Raw genomic sequence first — 24903 nt, 5'->3', positions numbered from 1 at the left:
GGAGCTACTAAAAGCCGAAGAATGGGGGAGGGGATAGTGACTGTTACAAGTAATTTTAGTATTTCCAAAATAAATCAAATTATTCTTATGTTCACTTCCTAATCAATGTATTCGAATCGTTACAAAATTACTAAAAAGAGTAATGTATTAAAAGTAATTTGATTACTTGTAATGAGTGCCGTGTCTGCTTGGCACCGTGAGGCGCGCACTCCTGTGGACGTCTAACCCGAGGAATGATGGAACGGACTTCTTGTGGCGCAGGTGTGGGCTACGCGGCTGCGGTGATGTCCTTCTGGCTCAACTCGTACTACATCGTGGTGCTGGCCTGGTCGCTGTACTACATCTACTCGGCCCTGTCCTCGGACGTGCCCTGGCGCACCTGCGACAACTGGTGGAACTCGCCCAACTGCAAGTCCGAATACGAGTCGTACAACTGCACCCCGACACTGCAGCACCACTGCCCCGACCCGCTGATGCAGCGCAGTCCCGTCAAGGAATACTGGGAGTGAGTATTCGCGACTCCAACAGCCCATAGGTGGCGCCACTCTTTCCAACATGGCGGCTAGAGTGAGGGTCGGAGCAACGTTAGGTCGGAGATGAGTGCCTGTATAGTGTGCTGGCTTTAGTGAGCGACGGAAACAATTCTCGAGGAAGCTATTGGCGACGAGATGTTTTTGGTGGCGCCGCCCTCCTATGGTTACCTCTCGTGACGTCATTATCGTGCGAACAACAAGTTCGTTGGTGCTTGTAATGAGCATGGTGGAAGCTTTAAATCATTGTGCTCTGAACCCAAAACTGCCAACACCGTCCAAATTGAAGTTCTTGCATTACTCTTATTTTCGTTGATAAGAAACCCTTTGCTAAAGTCATAGTCAGCTTTCGGCCAATCGTGGAAGGTCGATCACAGCGACGCTTTCGATCGCTTACGTCGCCAATAGGGTGTTATGCGCGCAGGTCACACTTTTATCCTGAAATCCGAAGCGGCGTTTAGCGTAATATTTATGCCAGAAGGTACGTTTTAAATCAGGAACGAAACCGAAACTAACATCTAATTTGGATATAATTTCTCGATATAGGCGTTATTTTAGGTTTCTATCCTAACTAAGCATGCGTGTCACAGCGTAATTATTTGAACTGAAGAAATTGTCTGCGGAAACTTTATTTTGCGACATACGTGTCTGATCCAGGCACTTCGAAACATTTTGAAGAGTTCAGTGTCCCCTTAAAGACATGGTATTTCATACACCTTAGATGTAACATACACTATTGTATTTGTTGACAAAATTAGCGGTGATATTTATTCGTGTGTCCTCAGTGCTGTTTTTACTCAGGTATGTTGTCATGTTAAGTATTGAACCGCGCGCCTTTTAATGGGTTTTGGGGCTTTTGCAATTTTTCACAGCAGAAGAAGAACAGAATAAATCTAAGTTTTACAAAATAAATAATATGATGAGTTTAGAATATGTTCACAAAAAGTATTTATTTTAAAAAGCGCCGTTTTCACTGCAAAAACACAAAAACGAAACCCGTGTCAGACGACAAAAGTATATGTGTGTTTTGAAGGCCACGCGTGACGGAGAGGACTTTGTATTACATCCAGTGTTTATGTCTATCTTGATAACGAAGGCAGTAGGTTTTCATACGCTAAAAAGGAAACAAAATGAAACCGTTGTGTAAAGACTATACCGGTTAAATGGCGTACTTTAGTGATTGTGGCGTTCATTGAGGGCGTACATTACCGCCATTTGTATTAATAACTATACAATTAAGGCATTTTAGTACATAGTTCTTCAAGCGCCAAAATAATTTGTTGCTGATGACCTAATTTCAACCGAGCGAATAACTATGGCAATTGAAAGTTCGCAAATTGTCATCACTGGTGCCAATAGCAACATTTTTAATTACCAAGCTATAATATAAAAATAATCTAAAATCAATGAAAATATTCTAACCAGTCTGAGAAATTCACGTAAAATGAAAAGAACTGTAGGTAAAGCATGATGCTATAAGTTTTGCGACTTTTGACAATCGACGAAACTTCCAAATTCGCCGCCAATCCTTCCGAACCAAATGCCCCAATATACACACTTTTTTTTATTACAAAGCTTTTCAAAACATTTATTTTCTTTCATATTTACGCGCCTTCGTTTTGCCAATCTTAGCCTTTCCAAAACGGACAAAGCGTTAACGACAAGCGGTAACGCCTTGTCCGTTTTGCCGCCGATCTCCTCCCGCTTGGTAGCACGGGCGTAGCGAGCCACCGACGAGCGCCTGGCCTGTGCTTTGTGCGCGAACACCGTGGGAACAAAATCTGGGCGGTCTCGATCAGACGACAGTTTCACTGCACAAAAGCAAGCCTCGTGACGGAGATTGAAATGGAAGCCACTCTTCAAGAAAGTGCTTGCCGCACAAACGGATCGTCCTCGCGAGGCGACCATTCTTTTCGATCCACAGATATTAGTCAACTTCTGCGCCTTTCAGAGTCCGCCGGGAACTTGTGGAAACTCACTCCGGTACCTTTGCTGTACCTTTCAGTGTAATTAACGGCTGCACAGCTTTGCGGAATGCTGAAATGCTACGACGCCCATGCGAAACGCGCGCCCTTCTGCCCACACCACCCGGCTCCGGCGCGATCGCAGCGCCACCGCAGCTCCGTGACGTCAAGCCTCCGTAGCGATTTCGCGCCCTGGCATTTAGCCTGGATGGCGATATCGCGATGCTGACGTCAAGGTGTTCACGTGAAGTCATCAGTGTGACGATCGTCCCACGCCATAATGATCCCACGCCACGATGAGGTGGTGTGTGATCGTCGTCGTGGTCAAATAGCTAAATTCAGCGGAGAAAGTTCCCCACTAAATATATTCCTTTTACCTTAGCACTAATAAGTCTCTAGTCCATGCTGTGTTGTAACTTCCTTGGGCTCTGGATGGATGGATGGATGTTAATGGCTATACCCTTTGTAACGGGCGGTAGCTTGCGCCACCTGGCTCAAGTCTAAAAAGACAACCATGATTCCTCCCACTCTTCTAAGCCAATTTTCTCCCCCTAACTATCACCAGGCAGTGTGGGATATCACCAGGATGACCTTCGGGGGTTGGGCAAAGAATCTAAAAATATCACCCCCCGCCTCTTTCACCCGTAGAGGGAGTCGCCAAGTTTCCTCTGGTCAAACCTTGTCGGCGTTACCCCAGCACCGGACCCACTGGAAGGCATGGTTGAGATTTTGGGCCGGAGCCACGCGGGAGGGAGTCCCAATTTCCCCCGTCCCGCCTGTCCCCAGCTGTGCCTGTCAGTTGAGCATCACTAAATTTTGCCTAGATAATTTCCACCAATATTGTAATCGTCTCTTTGTGACTGGAAACCTTTTCTCTTCCGTCCTTCCATCGTCGCTAGCAAAACTTAGGGCCCCGACCAGGAAGGGCAGGGCGAAGGGCAGGGCGAAGCCCCGTGCCCTTCAAAACCAAGTGCTGTAGTGCGTCATTATGATTATGGCAGGCAGCCCATAACGTGTCCGTCACCTGAAATTTAAACCTATACGTTCCTCGTCCTCTGAAAATTGTCGTGAATATGTATAGACTATCACCGTAAACTTTATACTGGACATATAGGGCTGGGACATGTGTGCGGTGTGGCGTTATGGGAAATATTCAAAGGCCGTTCAACTAATAAGTAAGTGCTTCGAGTCTCGAACTCAATGGTAGGTGTTCTTGCACGGTGCGAAATGCACGCGGCGTTGGAAAATACCACGTTGTCCGGTGCCACTTCATTCGCTGGATTACATACGGCAGTGCTCGTGCATCATACAAAAGACATGGTGTTTCGATGCAGACTTGATGACATAATTATAATGATTCAAAAGCGCAACAAGACGACGGACACAGAAGTAAACACAGACACAGCGTTTTTTAATCATTATGAATCCCCAACTTGCCCAACTTTCTACCCTCGACACAATTATGTGCGGGCACGCCTCGTGCATGTTTGAACCACATAGTTGCTTCAATTTTTGTATGTTTCCAACAAGTTTGTTGTGCGAACAATGTTACAGTACCGTCATACAAGGAAGAAACACGACTCAGATGCAGATTTGCTTTTGTTTGATGTATCAGGAGTGTGGCTCTGCTCTCTGGAGCGCTTCTCGAACGTGTCTGCACTCCTTCCAACCTCAGGGACAGGTCTTGTAGGCTTACCAGCAACGTGTTGCTTAGACCTAGTTACTTTGTTTTTCGGTACCGAAGTAACGGATGACCTAGTTACCTTTTAGGAGAATGAACGAGTAACCTAGTTTCCTTACTTTGTTGACGAGGTAACGGGCAACGCTGCTTAGTTACTCCTAGAAGGGAACGCTCACCAACACAAGTCCCAACCTAGTTCTCACGCCTGTTGTTCACTCGACGAGAAAGCGCTAGATAGACCACAAAAAAAAGAAGTGCACAAAGTATATCAACATAGCCCTCAGTTATTTCTTCATGAACGTGTTAAAAAGCGACGAATTATTAACGGCGACAAATATTGGAAACGGATACTGCCTCATAAAAAACGACACAATCGGAATAACGAGAAATCAACGCGTTACGTTCAAGCTGACGGAACGCGTTCCTTTTGAATGGCAGTAATGAGTAACGTAGTCAGTTACTTTTTGAGCGAGTAACGAGTAACACTACTCAGTCATTTTAGTTCAGTAACGTGTGCGTGTCTGGTCAGGGGCAACGTCCTCCAGATCACGGGCGGGCTGAACGAGCCGGGCGACCTGCGGTTACCGCTGGCCATCACGCTGTTCATCGCCTGGGTTCTCTGCTACTTCTGCATCTGGAAAGGGGTCAAGTGGACGGGCAAGGTGGTCTACTTCACGGCCCTCTTCCCTTACGTGCTGCTCTTCGTCCTCCTCATCCGGGGACTCACGCTGCCGGGCGCCTTCGAAGGCATCAAGTTCTACGTCCTGCCGGACATGAAGCGCCTCTCGGACTCCGTGGTACGCCATCCGTACTACAGAAGTTCACGAACGGCCATCGTGCGATGCGGAGCGCTAGTTCGTCTGCATCTTTTGGCAGGGGTTCTGGTGATGCCAGAAAGCTGAGCTGTGATTGGCTCAAATGGCAAGGATAGTGGGTAGACCTCAAAACAAGCTGCCTTGAGGTCTATCCACTATGTTTCAATCAGAGCCAATCAGAGGTTGGCGTTCTGACGTCACTACAATTCTTGCAAAAGAAGCAGACGAACTTACGTTCAACATAGAGCCGTCTTCGCCTATCGTGGTCGTGACTCGTAACTACAGGGTGTACACTGACTCTGTAGATCCCACTTGGAGGCTCTCCATTAATCGGGTGCGTAACGTATCGCGCTAGGAATTTCTACAGAAATGCCCGAAGGTGGTGGAAGCTTGAACTAAAATTGCGGAAAGAGTGGCTCGCCTAAATAAATCACGAAAAATCCTGAACTATGTTTTCCGTGTACTTTTCATGTACACTCAAATAATATTTTGTGTCACTGTGGCGACGAATAGGTAAGCAAATTGTATCTTCCTCCCATTTCACAGATTTTTTTCAGCCGTAATAAACGCCACAATATCCCAAAACAATTTTTAAGTGATTTTGGGGGAAAAAATACTTCTCGTTATTTTTATAGACAAAACTAGCTTTAATTTTATTTATTAATTTTTTTTTTACTGAGAAGCTTGTAACGGCGTATACACGCTGTATACGGCGTTTTCAAAGAGGCGGTGAAGAAAACCGTTAGTGGCAAGTTCATCTGCCTGTTCATGCAGAAGCATTAGAGCTGATTTACTAATTATGTTTCTGAAAAAAAAATCTTTTTTGACTGAAGCGTCTTTTCAAGGCCAAGTTGGACAGTGGAAGCTTCCCCATCTTAATTGTGTGTAAGATATTTAACAAAATTTGTTTTGCCAGTGATATGAAAATTTAGGCATTACACTGTTTTTCTGTGCTGTAATTGTGACGTCACTTTGGCCAAGGCTACACATCTTAAACGAGTAGAGCTCCATTAACACTTTTAGTTTTAAAAATTAAAAATCAATACTAGCTTCGTTTTTTTTTTGTGTGTGTGTGTGCGTGTTAATTTTTGTGTGTGTGTTTGAGTTCTTTCATTTTTGTTCTGCTCAGGTGTGGATTGACGCCGCCACACAAATATTTTTCTCGTATGGCTTGGGCCTGGGCTCCCTCATAGCCCTGGGCAGCTACAACAAGTACCACAACAACGTCTACAAGTAAGTAAGAAAACGCCAGATAGAAAAATCTCCCCCCCCCCCCCCCCCCTTCCTCAACCCTTCATAGATATTGATGCAACTGGAGAAATAAAGTGTTCTCTAGATTCGCTCTAAAAAGAGCACAACGTTTTTATTTGAATCCCAGGATTATCGCATAGAAGAGAGACTGAATTGAGTGAATTTAATTGGTGAGTCGATCAAATAAGAAAAAGTTAAAATCATATAAGCCGAAAGAGTTTTGGTAAACTTTTGAAGACGCCAGCAGTCTAGCAACCACGGCTGGAAGTCCGGCAACCTTTAAATCATATGTTCCCTCCACCATTTTGTGCTTATGGTGCATAACACACTGTGGCTGTATCTTGATACGATAATACGTCATTAGGCGTCATCGCGAAGTTGACTGGCTCTAGCGGGTAACATTCACTGGCCAATCACTCTCAGCATAAGCTGCTCCGGGGGGCCAAGGACAGAATAAAGCGTTCCATCACTCTCGGGGTCGTCGTGGGTCCTTTTAACCCCTCCAGGAGATACGGCAAATGAGATTTGAACAATACCCACCAGGTCACGGGGAGCGCTCATTGGATATTATTCGTGGCGCTGACGCAAAGCGTGCCTGTCTATGGACCAACGCAGGGACGCCCTGATCGTGTCGTGCATCAACAGCGGCACGTCCATGTTTGCCGGCTTCGTGATCTTCTCCGTCATCGGCTTCATGGCCCACTCCCAAGGGAAGAACATCGCCGACGTCGCCGCCTCAGGTCAGTCGTCCTATATGGCAATGAAGGCTTTCATAGCGGGGTAATCACCGTGCTCCACTCGGAGGTCAGCAGGTGCATTCGCGTACGGGCCTTCGCCTTTCTGCTTCGGCTTGCACGCCTCCCAGGAGATTGCTTGTGTCCGAATCGAGATTCCGTTTTTTAGTTCGTATAATGTGTAGTTCACCTTTAAGCCCCCTTGGGAGCGGTGCTTCTGCACTGGAAAGAGTGCATTTCTGCGGTGAAGAATCAAGCCGCCATGTTTGGAGGCATAGCGACTTTCTGCAACGTTGTAAACATCTAAATTACTGCAGGTTTGACTTGTCACTCCCAGTTTGGCCCGTACAATGAGAGCAGTGATTTCTTTCAAATGTTCTGAGCGAACATGCCGCGTCTTTCTTGTACCATCATATTGCTATTGTCAGCGTAAGCGCCACGCATTTCTATAAAGAAATAGTTTGTCCGAAGGCTGTCCCCGGAAGCCGAGTGTTTAAGAGATTGTTAAAACTATTGAACCGCTTTATATGATTATGAAAGTAGACGCATTGTATTTGTACTTATTTATATTAGTTCATCCTTTTAGTTCATTCTTTCATCTTCGCAAATATGTTTCGTAGCACTCCCGGCCAGCAATTTCAAGAGCAGCCATAACCAGCTAATACTAGAATTTGTCCGGTGTTTTCTCTCGTGTTGGAACTCAGAACTACGTCTTCCACGGACGTATTTTGGCGTCAAACTACCCAAGAGGTGTCGGTAGTTGACGCCCCTTCTCGTTTCCCAGGTCCAGGTCTGGCGTTCCTGGCGTATCCATCGGCCGTCCTCCAACTTCCCATCTCACCGCTCTGGGCGGTGCTCTTTTTCCTCATGATCGTCATGCTCGGACTCGACAGTCAGGTGAGGAGGCGTCAAGGCCTTGCCAGATATACCATGCAATCTTTGACGGGAACACATTCAAAGTTGCTGCCGTTGGTCTCATGGATCTCCATGGAAGCGTGGATGATGAGCGCGCATAGTCAAGGCAACGCTGCCTAACATGCTCCGGCATAATCGCGGCGGGCTAGCCCCGTTGAGTGCACTTCTCACCAAGCACATGTGCACTGCAGCAAAGCAATAACCACGGAGCCGAGGATTGCTTCCCCGCAGCGCACAGGTGCTCGTTGAGAAGCGCACTCAATGGGGCTCACAAACAGCGATCAACACTTCGATAAGTACGAATATCGCAGTTCGTCTCGAAGCAAATATGAGATGGCGCATTATTCGAAACTATTATTAGATTATTCGCACAAAGCTAATTGTAATAAATTGCGAGTTGCTGGTGCTTTACTGCGATATAAGCTATAGTCGTTGCCTCCCACCGCCTTTCGCTTTAGCAGAGCGAACGCTGGAGAGGAGGCAACCTCCTCTCCACATCTCCTACGCTCGCCTGCTACAGAAGTCGGCCTTTTTTTGTTTACCTCACTCACTCACAGCCAGTTTAAAATAAATGTTAAAAGCTCACTCATCCTCACCCTCACGGCCGCACTCATCCTCAAGTCCTCACTCGCAAACTCATGAACTCACTCACAAACTCACGCCCTTCTTCGAAATCACTTATTCGCTTACCAATCTCACTCACTCAGAAGTAGTTCTCGCCCTCACTGTAGTTCCGGCGCTGGCGCTCGTGTTGCACGCGGGTTGCGTGACTTTGTAAACCCCGCCACGGTCGGTGCCGTCTTCCGCCGCTCCGGCCCCAGCCGTCACGTCCCACCAAGTTAAGAAATGTTTTGTAGCGTTAGCTACCCTGGCCGAGGTTGAGCAGTTTTGCGTGGCCCTCATAATGAGCCGTGCTCATTATGCGAGCCGTGCTCATTATGCTGAGCGCGCGGCGGCGGAGCTCCGCATAATGAGCACGGCTTGCATAATGAGCACGGCTCGCATAATAAGCACGGCTCATTATGAGAGCCACGCGAAGCCGCCGCCGCTATCGCCTCAAGTTCCACTGCGTCGAGCGCTTCAGATTCCCTTGCGAAAGAAGAGCAGATCGCTCGCCTGGAAAGCCACCACCGAGAACAGAAGCTACAACTCCGCTGCTCTTCCTTCTTCACCGAAATGGAAAGGCTAATCTTTTTACTTTTTTTTTTACCTTTGATATTCAGGTTATTTCACAACTACTGGTCCCCTAATTCGGATATCCACGTAATATTTGAGGAGGAATACGGGCGCGGTCGTGCATTTTAATTAAACGGGGTACAATTCTTCAATACTTGTTTTGTTATACAAACATTGGTGCGCTTAATCTCTTCGGGCAAGAAAGGTTGCTTCCATGCACACTCGCGCATGCACATATATCGATTTTTTTTATTTTTTTATTTCTTAGGTTTGAATCTTGTCCCCTCTCTTGTTACTTACTCGTGCGAATATATTAATTGTTGCTAAAAAGAAAACTTGCGTTGCTCGTAAATGACTGGGACGTGCACCGGCGTGAGCTGTACCGGTTGATGAATAATAATAAATGGGAATAATCACTAATGTATGAATACTATTGGAGCTAGTAAGAAAACTCTCCCCGGCACGCGAAACGTTTTCAGGTGCAGCTAGTATTCCGACTATTCTCGATGGCCCCCTCTTGAACGACTAGCGGGGTGTCGGTTAGAAGGTGAGGAACGCCAAGGATTTGTCCTCACCAATACTAAGCGAAACACAAAAGATAGTTTCATATCTTTTTAATGTAATCTAGAAACTTGTCGTCCGCAATTGTTTTATGCCAATCAACTATCGAATCAACTTTTATAGGCTACCAAAATAAGTGTAGCAGAATTTTAGCCCAACTGCGAAGAAGCCTGGCGCTTCGGGCGTAGTGGAGCACGAGGACGGGTATGCGTACTTTTTCCACAGAACCCCAGGCCACAACTTGAACAAAGAAGTACACAGGCGAATCGGGACAGTTCTCGGCCGGATTCTGTTTTACTATTCGGTTCAGTATAAGTGAACGCGCCTAAAACGAGCGCACTGGAAATAGCAACTCCTGCCTTCAGGGGTACAGACGTAACACCCGTTTTCCTCCTTCAAGAAGCGAAACGGTGCCTCGCAGTCGCGGCAACGGCCGAGGCGAGCGGGAGAGCCCTGTTCTCTCTCTCATCACCCCGCTACGAAGCAGTGACCAACCGCGAAAGACCAGGCCAAGCCTCCGCGAAGCGAGCTGGAGCTGAAGAACATAGATAAATCCATCGGGGTTTTTTCTTTCTTTCCCATCACTCGTAGCGAGCCAGCCGTGCATAGCCGCACGAGGTAACAGCGCCATTGAGAAGCGAGCGTCGACTCAACTTCTCCGGAAATGAACGGAGAAGTCATATGGCCCGCCCTTCCTCGACGTCACATCGCAAACCCTCATCGAAGTCATGGCCCGTCAGGGACCTCACGCCTCGCCAAACTCATGAAGTCACCGACCTCATAAACTCACGCCCCTCACCGAACTCACGCTTCTCGCCGACCTCACGTCTTTCAAATGAACCTCAAACTCACGAGTTTTTTATGCTTGCGAACTCACTTACCCTCACGTCACGCCTGATCAGTGAGGGTAAGTGAGGTGAGTGAGTGCACTAACGAGTGAGTTTTGCCGAGTTATGTTCTGCTAAAGTGGAAAGAGGTGATGCTTTTCTGCTTTTCTTGTATGTATATTGAAGCATCGCCACTGATTCGGGCCCACCTGGATCACTCACTGGGACCAGTCATGTCCATGTCTATGCCTCGCCGTTCCGACACGGCCGGAATGCACGCAATTGCATAAGACCTTTCACTGTATACTAATAACTTTCCTCAACTTTTCCTCAAAAACGCATGGGAGAACGGACCGCCATAATTTACTGAGGGAAAGGCTGAGAGCTGGGTCAGTTGGTACTAATTCATAATGAAAACAACAACAGGGCGTGCAAAAGTCAAGGACACAAGGAAGACATGTACAAGAAACTAGAACTCGTTCTCAACTGAAGGTTTATTTTCACAAACCGTGATCAGGACGCTGGGGGAGCTTGATACTCTAAAGAAAGATCTGCACAGTGACACTGAGAAAGAATTTTCGCGGGCATAGGTTATGCTCTAAGCGTTCTTAGCTTTAGACATATTTTTTCCCTGGTCATCCTCCGAGCTCCCCCTTCCTAGGTGGCAGCTCTCCCAAATGATCTGCTGAAAAGCAGACGCACTAGATTTCTCGGAGAGGGTTTTGAGCTTGCGCGCAACGATACGTTTGGACTTTCCGGGCCGCAGTTCTGCACACTCGAGGGCTTCATCACGGCTGTGGTGGACGAGTGGCCGCGCCAGCTGAGACCTCGAAAAGAGATCTTCATCGCCGTCGTCTGCTTCGTCTCCTACCTCATCGGACTGAGTTTCGTCACTCAGGTGAGCGCGCTCCGCCACACAACATATGCCAAAAAAAAAAATAAAAAAATACGGGACTTTTTTTGCAGAACACGAAGACAGCACCAGTCATGGTGAACAGAGGGATCGCAATAAATGACGAAGCTGCTAATACGATTAGATCTGAAAAATGCGATGTTAGCATGACGTATATCTCTGCACGCATAGCTTTTGCTTTTTACTTAATCGTGTTCCGAGCTTTCGTAATTAGAGAATTAGTATTGCGTATATGAACAAAAGCAAGCGCTGTGCGCTAGCGTTGCGTGATCCACGCTGCGCATGCGCGTAGTCGCCACGCGCCAGTCCAAAACCGCAGTTTGGATTCGACGCACGCGCAGTATGGAACACGCAACGCTAACGTTGGATACTCTATACTAAAACTATGCGGAGCGCAAGTTTGTCTGCTTCTTGCACAGGGGTTGCGATGATGTCAGAATGCCGAGCTCTTATTGGCTGACTGAAAAGAAAATAGTGGGTCGACCTCGAGGCATGTATATAGCATTGAGGTCTACCCACTATCCTCCAATCGAAGCCAATCAGGGCTCGGCGTCTTTCTGACGTCACCGCAACTCCTGCGCAAGAGGCAGGCGACTTGCTCTACGCATTAGCTAAACCCCGTATTGCTCTCTGTGATTGGCTGTCTCCGTGTTCCTCATGAAAGTTAAATCCCCCGATTTTCTTTTCGTCTGCGTTTGAAACTCAGGTGCGCCATGCTTCCTTTCATCCTACTAGGCAGGCGAGGCTAAAAGCGCCGTTCACACTCTTACGACCGAGTAAGACCGAGAGAGACCAGACCAGTTTTCAAGCCTCTTGCGACTTCTTAGGACCAGCTCCGCTGCAGCGGAAGACGTCGCAGGAGGCTTAAAAACCGGTCTGGTCTCACTCGATCGAAGTCGGTAGTAAGAGTGTGAACGGGCCTTTAGTTTCGCGTCTCCTCCGCGTGGGGGGAAGGATCACTGGGAAAAGGCTGTGCTCCGATAAGACACCGAAACCTAGAAAAGCGTCCAGAATGGACGTCTTTTCGGAATGCCGTAAAATGCAGCGCCTGTCTTACACGGGCAGAAACTGAGAAAGAGGAGGAGTCTTCAGAGCACCGAGCTCTGGTTCGAATGATTAGGGGGTAGACGCGAAGCTATGCGGAGAGCACTAATTGAAAAGCTAATTAGTACAATTTACTTTATAATTTAGCTAATTAGTACGCTTTTTTCTATCCCCGAAGGCCGGCATAGCCTAGCAGCTTGTTCCCGGAAAAAGGTGTTTTTTTTTTTTTTTTTTCAATCACCCTATTACGATTTATTTATTTTTAAGTATTCGCCGATCCCCCCTGTACATCAGTGAACTCTTTGAAAGGAAGTAGGCAGGTCCAGGTTTGTTACCCTGCCAAATGTCTCGCCGTGATCTTGAGTGCGCATTGTCCATCTCCATGTTTGCAGGGCGGTATGTACGTCTTCCAGCTCTTCGAATATTACGCCGCCAGCGGGTTTGCTCTCCTCTTCCTCATATTCTTCGAGGTCGTCTCCATATCCTGGTCATACGGTAAGCAACGGCTAAGGCTGGTTCACATATTCGGGGCTGTTTACGACCATTTACGTCAAGTGGACGAGACCTCAGACAAGAGCAGACAAGAGTAAAGTCCCTGTACCTGGGAAAAGTGGCGCATTCTCTTCCTCCCTTCTTCAAATTTTATTCGAACCAGATGCCAAAGTTTTAGAAAAAACCGTTACCTTACTCAAAAGTTATAAGCGATTTTCTGAAAATTTTCAACGGGAAAATTGTGGCCCACAGAGCTATCGGAAACACTGAGCTGAATGGCGCCTGTTACCGAAAACGGGCCCCATTTCCGCAATTGTACTATCAGAAGATCGCTTTTTCAAATAAGGTAACGGTCACGGTCTCGAAACTTTGGCATCTAGCCCAGACGGCAAGCGCTACCTGTGGGCGGGGAGGGTCGCCGATGCATACTTCACATCCGCCATTATAGAAACAAAATAATATTAAGCAGAATTAATCGGGACACGCTGCATATTGGTTTCGGTGTCCTTGACAGGTGCGGCGCGCTACTACCAGAACCTGGAGGACATGATCGGCTACCGCCCCTGCATCTGGTGGAAGATCTGCTGGGTCTTCCTCACGCCCTGCGTCTGCTTCGTGAGTCATTTGAGCACTGTCTTCTCGTCGAGACACCGGTCTCAAAAAAACACGCCCGAAATATGTCTTCGTGCACTCGAAGAAATCGAGAGCGTTTATGCTTTCCCGGAAAACACTTGGAACAGCCAATGAATGGAATCCACGGGGGAACTCGGCCAATCCGAGGGACAAGCTAATATATCTGTAAACCGTAGAAGACAGTCTGCGTTCTGGCAGCACTGAGCATGACGTTCCACCGTGTTCATTGGCCCTCCGTAGAATGCCGCGATTGGCTCCCCCAGCTGCATTACGGGAGAGCAGAGGCTCCAGGTTTTTTAAGGTACTCAGAGCAAGAAGTAAAACTACGTCTACAATTCATCTAGGATCAAAACTAAAATGTACAAAAAGAAAAAAAGAAAACAAGCACGCACAATGTTTAAAACATTAGTCGAAACACACGTCTAAGATAACGTCGAACGTGAGTTACAGAAAAGAATCAAAGAAAAAAAGCTGAATAGTTAGCAGGTGCTAAAGAGTTCCGGGAGTCTAATCAATTTTGTAACGATTAGAGTACAATGTTTGACACCACGTAAAAAAAAAAAAATGTGCCACATACGGTGACGTACCTTACATATGTTTGCGTGGGTGTCAAAACAATGGCAGGCTCTCATCGCTCAAGTAATTTTACATAAAAAACAACGAAAATCGATCATTGAGCAACAGCAACGACCGTGAGTTTATTTTCCTGCAGAGCGCGGAGGAAGCCAATTGGTGTCGAACGATATAAAAATAACCACGAATGACGAAGCACAAAAACAGTAATGGTAATGAGGTAATGTGTCTCGTCATCGCAGCCTTTCTGCCCGAGTTTCCGAACCTAAATCGCTCGGTCACGCCGACTTTCACTGTCTGTGCGTTCCCCAAACGACCGAGTTGCCCCTCTTGGTCCTCGCAGGGGGTCTTCGTGTTCAGCCTTGTGCAGTACCGACCCCTGACGTACATCGACTACGTGTACCCCTGGTGGGGTCAGCTGGTCGGATGGTTCCTGGCGCTCTCCACCATGCTCTGCATCCCTGGATACGCGATCTACAAGTTCATCGTCACCCCCGGGGATCTACGCACGGTACGCGGCTTCATACCGAGCGGGCCCTGCACCGCGATTACAGCGAAGCTGTTTATGGCTAGGGTTCCATGGATATTTCGTGTGCGTCAACAAAAACTCAGGTCCCGAAGTTGATGCAAAATCGCTTCATACTGTGCAAAAGCTTATACGTCTCATCGCTTGGTTATGCATTTTCAATAGATTAGTTATCCATAGGCACCCTTTTCAAGATCACTCGACTCTCAGGTAGATAATAAAGGTTCCTAAAAAATTTGCCGCTATGCGACCGGCGTCGGCCATGTCTACGCTCGCACCATGTCGTCATTCCAAGCGCTTGCGTGTCTAGCTTCCTTTCCTTCCGCTTTCCCGGGGTGGCGGTCCCGTAGCGCGTGACTATTTTCTGCCGGGTGGCGCTCCAGTCGCGCGTGTCTAGTTTTCTCCGGCTCCTCGGGGCGGGTCTGTGTCGTCTGCTAAACAGCTTCGCTGGCCATCCATCTTCACAATATGGAATAGCTCATGATTTTTTTTTATATATCATTTTACTTTACCCTATCCACGATGCGCGAGCAAGAAGGAGTTCTCGCATATCGTTTTCGCCATCCCGCAACCCTCTCCGCAACCCGCTACGATACCTGCAACTCTATAGTCAAGGTCATTGGCGCGCAGGCGCAGTAGCAGGTTCTTCGTTGCGGAGAACTTAGCGGAGGGGGAAACGCAGTCTACGAAAACTCCCCTAATAGCTCAGAGACCGGAAAGTTCAGGTCCAAGTCCTGCCTTCCGCCACCTTGTTGCATACCATTTACATGATTATCGAGTAAATTATGAGCTATGACCAAGTCTTAACTGCTCTTAGACGAAGTACACTCTAAGAAATGCCTGCGCCTCTACTTACCCGCAAAACACTCAAAGAGCCAGTCATTGCGATCTACGAAATCAGCTCAGCGAATGATGAGGCGGAACATCTGTTTAGACCTAAAAATGAAGTCTGCGCTGTGGCATTACGCAATGCAAGCATGACGCTTTGCATTGCGTAATGCTACAGCGCAGACTTCATTTTTAGGTCTAAACAGATGTTCCGCCTCATCATTCGCTGAGCTGACTTCGTAGATCGCAGAGATTGGCTCTTCGAGTGTTTTGCGGGTAAGTAGACGCGCAGATATTTCTTAAAGTGTAGTAATGCGAGTACTCATTGAGAAGGGTCAAGACATGAGACACTACTTTACGGGATAGCCTCATTAAGATTCCCTCTTCAGTGTAAAGTACCCTGGCGTCTGTACCCTAGTTCCTTCGGTTAATAAAGTAGATAAGCGGTTCTTTTTTACTTCAAACGTGTGAACGCAGATTTAATTGTTCGCGTAAAGTAAACAACCTTTTGCTTACTTTTAAAACTAAATCACGCAAATAGCAAGGTCCTCTGTAAGCCTGTAATGTGAATTACAAGAAATGCGTGCAAGTGCTCTCTTTTATGTTCATGTAAAGTTTCGCGTTTGCAATGCACCGAAAAACAATGCGCTTTTTTTTTTAGAACAGGTGACTTGGTATTTCGGTTCTCTCATCTTTTCGTAACGAGTGCTGCCACCCCTTGTTAACTGCATAAAATTATATAATTAAATAAATCAGTAAACGACAATCTTGCACACAGCTCCAGATTTCTTTTCAACCAAAAACATATTTCTGCTCTAAAAAAAATTGGTATTTAAAAAAAAAAAAGAAAATTGCTTTTGCAGGAGAAAAGTTTCTTTTACAAAAACAGCATTATCTACGGAAGAGATTTGTATTTTGAAAATTATATTTAATTCAACAAAAACAACTAAAATTTAGATAATAAATTTTGCTCTCTTCTATCTTAGCTTTAGGTAGTTCAAATCTTCACAGAAGCATATCGATTGCTACCGTCTTACATCCTTGTGGTGTAAAAAAAATACAACAGAACATTTTTTGGAAATGTTAGGCGTCAATTATCCGAGATCGTTATATTTAGGGCATGCACTTTAAAGAGCACGTATCCGACTCGAATTCTGCGTCAGCTTTCGGCGTAAACTCGAGTCCAAATCTATTAGACGCGAGTTCTGCGTCACCGCTCGATCTACGCTCGGGTCCAAACCTGTTGGACACGAGCCTTTCATCGACCTTCGGGCGCGAACTCGTGGCCAACCACAACCTCGCCCTGGAAGCGATGCCCGAAATGTGGCGATATTCGATGTCGCTTTGTGAACGGTCCAATCCAACTGTGCCACCCTCTGCTCGTTCCCTCCCAGCGGTGCAAGGAGCTGTTCCGGCCAGACATCGACATCAGCGCCGAGATCCGGGCACGGAAGCACCGGGAAAGCGGCACGGCGGCCACGGCCGTCTAAGGAACGTCCCTTGACCGCTTGCACGCGGCCCTTGCCTCCGAGGGAACGGGGGCTACGAGTCTTTGTATATTCGCCGAACCATCTCCCGCCAAGGGATCTCCGGAGGACGACGATGACGTCACGCTGGGCAGCCTATCTTGCGCGCATGCGCGCCACACCAAAAACCAAGATGGCCGCTAGTTGAGTATTGCTTCGTCATCGTCCCAGTGTCCTTTGACTCGTCCTGCTGGTGAAAGGCCCTCGGCGTTAATCCCGAACCTCCCGTGCGTCGAACGCCAATGGCGGTCGTTGCATCGTATAGCTTTTTTTCTTATTTTTTTTTTTAGAGCAATGTAATATGCTTCTACGCTCGAAACAAAAGTGTGTGAGTTGACTTTCCTGCACTACACGGAGGCGGCCATTCACGGCGAGCAATAGACGAATCCCAGAGAATCACGACGCTAAAAATATGATTAGTCACAAAAAAAAAAAAAAAAAATTCTGATTTTCCTTGCACGCATTGGAGTTTTCCAATCTCATAGTATACCGAGCTTATCATTCGCCGAGATCGTTCTGCCGTTCGCCGTGATTGGACGTCTCTGTGTTCTGCAGGAAAGCGAACTAACAGACCTTTCTTAGAGCGTGCGCCTAGTCGAGACAGGTGTTGCGTGTGTCCCTGTGGCCTGTTGGCTGGCTGTGTTTTGTGAATATCGGTTCTGAATCGTAATTATTGTTTTCATTTTTTTCAGTATAGGCAATGATGTATTTTGTTTTCTGTATTATCGCTTTTCGGTTCATACTTTCGAATGCTATACTGTATTATCCAAAGAGTGCACAAGTTATTTTCGCGGCCTAAAAATCTCATAAAACACATACTTTTTTTGTTTGTCATGTGGGTTGTTTGAGAAGGGCCCTGGACGTCCTCAGAAACCAAAACTTACAGCGAAGAAGCACTTCCCACCCGGTACGTTCTTAAAAGAAAAAAAAAAAAAACATTTAGGTGAACTGCCCATTGTTGAACTCAAAATTGATGACTTTGTGGTTTTCTCATCCGTTCCATGTAGAACCGTGAACACGCCATTATATCTAGCCTTTCATGCATTGTTTGTCCTCCATCACGCAACCTCGGTTGATAACTATGCGAGGTATACTATAGGGAGGTTGTCATTTTCCCTGTCACCTGGATCTCTAAGATTCACTTTTTATTCACTTTCTCTACATCTCACGCACAACTACTAAGTATCAAAGTTCACCTAAATATAACTTAAGCGTTTTTTTTTTTTCTGAACTTTACATAATAACAGCATAAAACGCCATTTCTTTTTCGTCGATATTTTTTTTTTATTATCACGGCTTCAACTGGATTACAACTCCATTTAATTCTGTAATCGAACTCTGTAATCAAGCGACTTACTACAGCCTAACCCAGTCACACAATCTAAAGTGATATGTGTGAGTTTCACGAGCACAATCCCGCACATGTGTTTTCTACAGGAGCTCGCTTGTTGTGTAGCGTTTTCTCTTAGATTTGCGTGTATCACAACTACAATGAATATAGTGAGATATCTGGTGTTACTGCAAGGTGCAAAAGTTAATATATATATATATATATAACACTTTCCAGACCCTATGCGTAATTGACTGTTCTATAGAGGACGATCTTTTACAAGAAAGACAGATACACCAAAACAATATCTTAGTGTCTACCAATAGCCTTTTCTATGGTCGGTATTGCTGTAAAGTCTATGATATCCGATGAAGCTGTCTCGTAGAACTGTCCACGTTAGCCGCGAAAGGAAAATGAGGGCATTAAGACATATCTATTTTAACTAAATATCTTTTAAAAATAAAAGATTGTACTAGAAGAAGAAAAAAAAAAAAACAAGATGGCCTGTTCACTTTAAACTTTTAAAAACTCGACTGCCTTGTTTAGTTATAGGCATAGACAAAAAAATATGCCTATATAGATCAAAGTCTCAGCCACACCAATGTAAATTTTTTATACCCAAGTTTTCATCGCGTCACAGTAGGTAGTACGAAAACTGAGAAAGATTTTATGGGTAAAATTTAGCAATGCCAGCATATATTTTTTTTTAACTTTGACTAGCACACAATGCGTCATCTTGCAAGTTAGCGATAAATACCTCAACCTTACATTCAGAGCACTTCACTTTTCAGAAGCAGCCTCCTAGATGAAACGATTGCACGTGATTTAGATGAGAATAAACGTAATGCATCACATTCATTTCGACCAATAATTCCAGCTCTTGTCAGAATACAGCCACGTTCTATCATGATCATTTATCGCGGTAGTTTGTTTTATTTGTTTGCATTTGATTTAGCCACTCTTTTATTTTAATTCAGGCTTTCTAATCACCAATCACAAAAAGAGCGGCTATAAATAAACCCCCAAAAAAAGTATTGTTGTCGATTTTCTTTAATCGACAGAAACCCAAACAGAAGTAAACATATTGTACGAATATCAGTTATCAAAGTTGTTGCTCTCAGAAGGACATTACGCGGTACACGCAATGAATATTTGTAAATGCTTTAAACTACAGTCCAATTTTCACGCGTGTCATCGCGTAACCTTCACACGCCCCACTTGACAGCGCGGGAGCACATTCTCTGTTCGCATGTGTCGCACATCATATAAAACACACAGTCACAACGTCTTCCATGTTCTAGAGGTCGCACCGGATCTGCCCCGTTGGCAACGCGGCTGACACATGACCGCTCTTCTTTTGTCCCAGGGTACATCCAGGAAGGACTGTTCGTTCACCCTTACCCGTACCGGACTTTGCCGGCTTTTGCGTGGACGTCTCTTTTCATATCAACCAGAAACCAATATATCTGCTCTCCGGTGCAGCCTTTTTGTAGAAACATCGATAAGCCACTTTTAACTTACCTTTCTTTAGAAGAGTAGCGACAATGATAAGTGCATTGTATACACACGTTCGTACCGGTCAGGCAAGTTGCCGGCTATGTATACCGTCTTCCAGACTCTTCATTGGATCCGTAAAGTGCGACCCAAACGTCTTCCGAAAAATGTCTTCCAAGCGAGCGAGTGAAAAAAAAAAAGGCTTGATTTCTTTGGTCTAAGCATAGACCAAAGATGGCTACGTTTTAACGAATAAACGACGCACGGAATCTGGAAAATGTAGAAGCGTTTAGCAGACACTAATCCGAACGTTCGAGACAACACCAAACAGAGCTTGTCCGTTGGCAACGCTAATTGTGCAGGCTGGGAACGTGTAGGCTGTGAGTCTCATCGAGTGGCAAAGACGTGTTTCACACGTTTCGCGAAGTCACTCACCACTTGACAAAATCAGGCAACACAAGTTCGTCCAATATTTAAGACATGTTTTCAGCATGATAGCAAGAAAGCAGAGGTCCGCTGCGTTGGAACTGGCACAATTCATGTAAAAAAACGGAACCGTCGAATATTATCTGAAGAAAAATACCAAAGTAAGTGCCAATATTACCTTAGAAGAAAAAACGTGAGCAAGCTGCAAACGAAAGTGAAGAGACTTCTCTGACTCGACCAGATATTTTTGAAGGGGAATTGATGCCACGAGACAGCCACGACTAGCGAGTTCTCGTCTTACATGCTTCCATATTTTTAAGAATCCACGTCTTCCACGAGGACCTTCCATGGAACTTCGAAACAAGCGGAAGGAAATCAAAGTTTTTGGAGAAAAAAAAAAATATCCTAAATTATCTCGATGTTCTTCCACGTCGATGTCTGGAAACCTTGCCACGTCATCTCTCGACAACCCTCCACTTTCTATTCTGTTCCATCTGAGCATGTCCTTGTAATGTTGTCGCTGCTTCCTTACTACGACGTTCCAAGTGAACAATGTTGTACTAGAGTGTGCAAGAAGTGGGGAGTATTATAACCAAGTAAAAAAAAAAATTCCCGCTGAGACGCTTGCGCTTGCGAAACAAACAAACAAACAAAAAACAAGTGTCGTCATTGTTACAGATTTGAACGCAGCGCTCTTTTTATCATTACTGTTCATTGCGCGATTTGGAGCATCAAGCTCTTCCAAACCCCAACCTCAAAACCGGCTTTGCGCAATAATAACCTGTCGCGCACTCGTTGAACGTGAAGATGGATGGCTGGATTCATACGACTAAACCCTTTCAAATGGAGCGGCGGCTCGCGCCACCTAGCCATAGAAAGCGTAACTAAGTAGAACCCTCAAGCGTGCCAGTGTACGCTGACTTTTGCGATGTTGCGAGCAGGCACCAAAAATGGCGTGGCTGTCGTGTTTTATTTTTATGTATATGTTACGCGTTTACACCGAGCGCGTCAGGGAACTAGCGCTGTACACGACACTTTTCCTGCTTTAGCGTCTACCCAAACCGTGCTCTCTGAAACCGGTGCCAGGTTACCATCGTACGCGTGGACTCGTCGGGTCCACGGGGCGATGGTAGTGGGCCGCCAGAGCTCGAGCACTATACTTGATCTGAACCGTATACAACATTCAGACAGGCGGCCGGCGCTCTGTGGTTCAGTGTGACGCTCGAAGTTTCGGTTAGGCTTAAAAAAAGATATGACGCTTTGGCGCGTTTCTTGGAAGCCCCAGCGTATATAACCTCGATTTTCTGCGAGGCAGAAAATCGATGTTTCATTCTTTACCAAAAGTGCGAGGGTATATTGTACGCGTTCGCAAGTAGGGCCACTGACAATACCGCCTCGAAGACAAGGCCTGTGCGTGACGTCATCGTTCATGGATCCTCGACCCCCCTAAGCGGCAACATGTCGAAGATCGACGAGGTACACGCCGCCAAGTGAAAGACGCGTGCGTCTTGGCGTCACTAGGTGGCGCTGTGTGGATCCACCAGGGATGACGCAGCGGAAAAAAAAGCCCCAGCCTTGTCTTTCAGCCGGTATTGCAAAGAGACGAGAACCGGAAAGGGTCTCACACTCTCGGATAAAATCCCTCACGAAATGCTACAGTCCCGTTCGAAAACTTGTTAAACGTATTTTACATGTATTTTCGTGCTACCAATGTGCCGTCTTGATGTTTGTTCGCGCGGTATAAAAATACTGGTGTTGTGTGAAGCTCCTTATGTCCGAGGTTTGGTTTTTATTGTTATTTTTTTTTTCTTATTATTGTGATTTTATTTCGTCCGGACCACTGGTTATGCTTGGGTATATGTCGGCGACATATTTAGTGCACTGTATCGTTATTTTTTGCTTGTATTATAAAAGCTTCAGATCTAGTTACTGTGAGTTCGTTAAAAGTGCTCATGTGCTTTGAATCGTACGTTTGAATACATTAAGTTCTCTTCGCTGTGTATCCCATTACATCAGGTAGGTTGTAATAAAAAAAAAAAGTAATAACTCCCAGCATGCGAAGGGATCTGCTGGTTTCGGAAGTGTAATAATAAACTATATCTACGAAATAAAAAAAAAACTGTGCAACTGTTCCTCAAATTATTCAAATCCGATTCTTTGCAAGCCATAGCAGATCGAAATATATGTACTATCCAAGCGACTCGAAACAACTTTGAAAGCATAACTTACTTGCCAAAACTATTTATTTTCTTGCAGTTCTATAACGAATAACCATTTGGTATATATTAAAATATTTGATAAAATTGGGGTTTTGATTTGTTTTCTTTTTTTACTTTGTGACTGAATTGTGTTTTAGTATCGTCAATTTCCATAGTTCAAGCAATATGTCCTTGAGTGTGAAATTTTCGCGGTCCAAGTCTGTTTGTATTATGTGTAAACTGATCTAGTGACGTCATCTTGCCCTAGTATAATAAAGATCGTTAACTCATTACTGCGAGTCCTCTGTCGTCAGTGTGAAATCCCTGCGTCCTGCCTAAGGAGAGATAGGAGAGAGAGGAGGGGGATATATGCAGGCTTGCATGACATATGCTTAGCAAGAGAAACCAGTTATTCCATTTTATAGTCATTGATAACTTTCATGGAGTAGTCATACAAGTGCTTCTGTTACTCTCTGAAATACTAAACCTCTGGGAATTCTCACTTTTGTTCCCTTCAGAGCTATGCAAATCATTGATTTTTATTGGTGTATTTCCGCGAAGGCAGCTAACTTGAAGGGACACTGCAATGAAAACATAATTTCTTTTTAAGGGGACACGTATATATATATATATATATATATATATATATAAGTCAAAGATGCCTACTGTCGGAGTTACTAATTCAAAGTTTATTACGACGTTTCGAGCGGGGACCGCTTCACCTGATGAAGAGCGGTCCCCGCTCGAAACGTCGTAATAAACTTCGAATTAGTAACTCCGACATCTTTGACTTATTAACTTTTCCCGGTCCATTGTTTTTATATTTACCTTACTTTATATATATATATATATATATATATATATATATATATATATATGGGTGGTTTCATCTCAAATCGTGCAGGCAAAAAGGGTCGAATTTTTAATTTCGATGAAAAAAATATATGTTATGGCGCCGTCTCTAAAACCGCAGTCGACACAAACCGCAAGTTCGTCGGATTTTTTGTTCTCGACTTATGAATTTTTAAAGAGGCCGCGGCGAAAAGCAGTGTTTTTCACACCCGTCGTGGGTCGGATGTTTCGCTTGATCTCCCGCCATGGATTTTCAGTCCACATTATATTATCTTTTTTGGAGCACTCTGTGGACACATTTAAAAGGCTCCAATACCATGAAATAATTTTAGGCCTTTTGCTTTTTTTCTGTAAAAATGTCAAAAACGCCTCCTCGGTCAATTGTTGACGAACTTTGACAATTAATTACTGGCGATCTACTTGGGTTACACCGATATTTTTTATGTCCACGGAGAGCCCAAAACACGCTATTTATATTTATAATAAAATGCCTTGGCTGTATAAAATATCCTTTGCGGTACGTTTACGTTAATGTTATGCAAAAACCAAAAAGTACCATTTTTGAAATCGATTTTCTCAAAAAACCCATTTTTTATTTTTTTCATTTTTTGTTCAAATGTAGATATGATTGTTGTCTACACAAAAATCAAGCCTAGAAAGTGTATATTTTGTTTGTATGTTCTACATTTAAGCGTCAATATCGCACAAAAACGTGTTTTTACGGCTAGAAATGGACTTGCGAATTGCGCGTCTTTACAAGTTGGAAATAGTTTTTTTTATTTTTTTTCAACGTTCCCACATAAAAATGAAATACAGTATTTCCACCCTGATATATTTATTGATTATTTAAATTTTATTATAGGCGGCAAGCTACATCGGAGGAGTTCCAAAAAGAGAAAGCGACACTTCTTAACAGACCAGCAGGTGTCGTAAATTTTTAACGTGTAGGAGTCGGCAGACGTCTTATTCATTCGGGGCCGTCATTGGCCTGCATGAACGTCCCACCCTTTCAGAGCCAGCAGATGACCACGACCTTTCGCGCTCGTTGTGTTAGATGGGACGGCCCGTGACAGTAAAGCGAGCAGCGCACCCTGTGTCACGAGGAGTGAAATGGTACGATTCTGTCGTTGACGCGGCGAACACTGACAGTCACCCAGGAGGAGTCTGTCAGAGTATTGCCCAAGGGAAAGCAAAGGAATCGTTGCCTGAAAGGATGAGGACACCACGGCCTTACAATGTCGACGGTCAACAACTGTTCTGCCAGCCAAAACAACGCCGCGTGCGCGCTAAAACCGGCGGCGCGGGACAGAAATCCCGCAGACGCACACACGAAGATGGGCCGGTTTCGTTAGGGATGTGGGGAAATTTGAAACCAGCCATCCGTGCATGCGTGAAACGATACCACATGTTTGCCCTAGCTTCGAGCGCCCTATCCTTACCTTGAAACGGCCGTGCTCTCTCTCTCTCTCCGGGGAGATCCGATAGCACCGAAGGGTTATCTATTAAACTTGAGGAAGAAAACGAGAAGGGAGTGTTTAATAGCGAGTTCGTTTCACGGCACTCGTGCCCACGCGTGCCCACTCGCAGCGTGGAATGGGTTCGTTTCGGCCGGCA

General features: G+C 45.4%; 1 protein-coding gene across 1 annotated transcript in view; it reads left to right on the top strand.

The window, feature by feature from the left end:
* The window catches only part of LOC8029641 (sodium- and chloride-dependent GABA transporter 1), a 130836-nt gene extending 108097 nt beyond the window's left edge, over positions 1-22739 (top strand). The window contains exons 3-12 of the mRNA XM_029993149.4: positions 262-505; positions 4705-4972; positions 6120-6223; positions 6857-6981; positions 7760-7872; positions 11221-11352; positions 12804-12906; positions 13418-13518; positions 14453-14620; positions 16858-22739. Of these exons, the coding sequence (XP_029849009.1) occupies positions 262-505; positions 4705-4972; positions 6120-6223; positions 6857-6981; positions 7760-7872; positions 11221-11352; positions 12804-12906; positions 13418-13518; positions 14453-14620; positions 16858-16953 (1454 nt within the window). The 3' untranslated portion in view covers positions 16954-22739. The remainder of the gene's footprint in view (positions 1-261; positions 506-4704; positions 4973-6119; positions 6224-6856; positions 6982-7759; positions 7873-11220; positions 11353-12803; positions 12907-13417; positions 13519-14452; positions 14621-16857) is intronic.
* Positions 22740-24903: the final 2164 nt, after the last annotated feature.

The sequence above is a fragment of the Ixodes scapularis genome, unplaced genomic scaffold (assembly GCF_016920785.2).
Source record: "Ixodes scapularis isolate PalLabHiFi unplaced genomic scaffold, ASM1692078v2 PGA_scaffold8__174_contigs__length_109621045, whole genome shotgun sequence".
Classification (NCBI taxonomy): Eukaryota; Metazoa; Arthropoda; class Arachnida; order Ixodida; family Ixodidae; genus Ixodes; species Ixodes scapularis.
The sequence above is the reverse complement of the archived record's forward strand: the minus strand, read 5'-3'. Positions and strand labels throughout refer to the sequence as shown.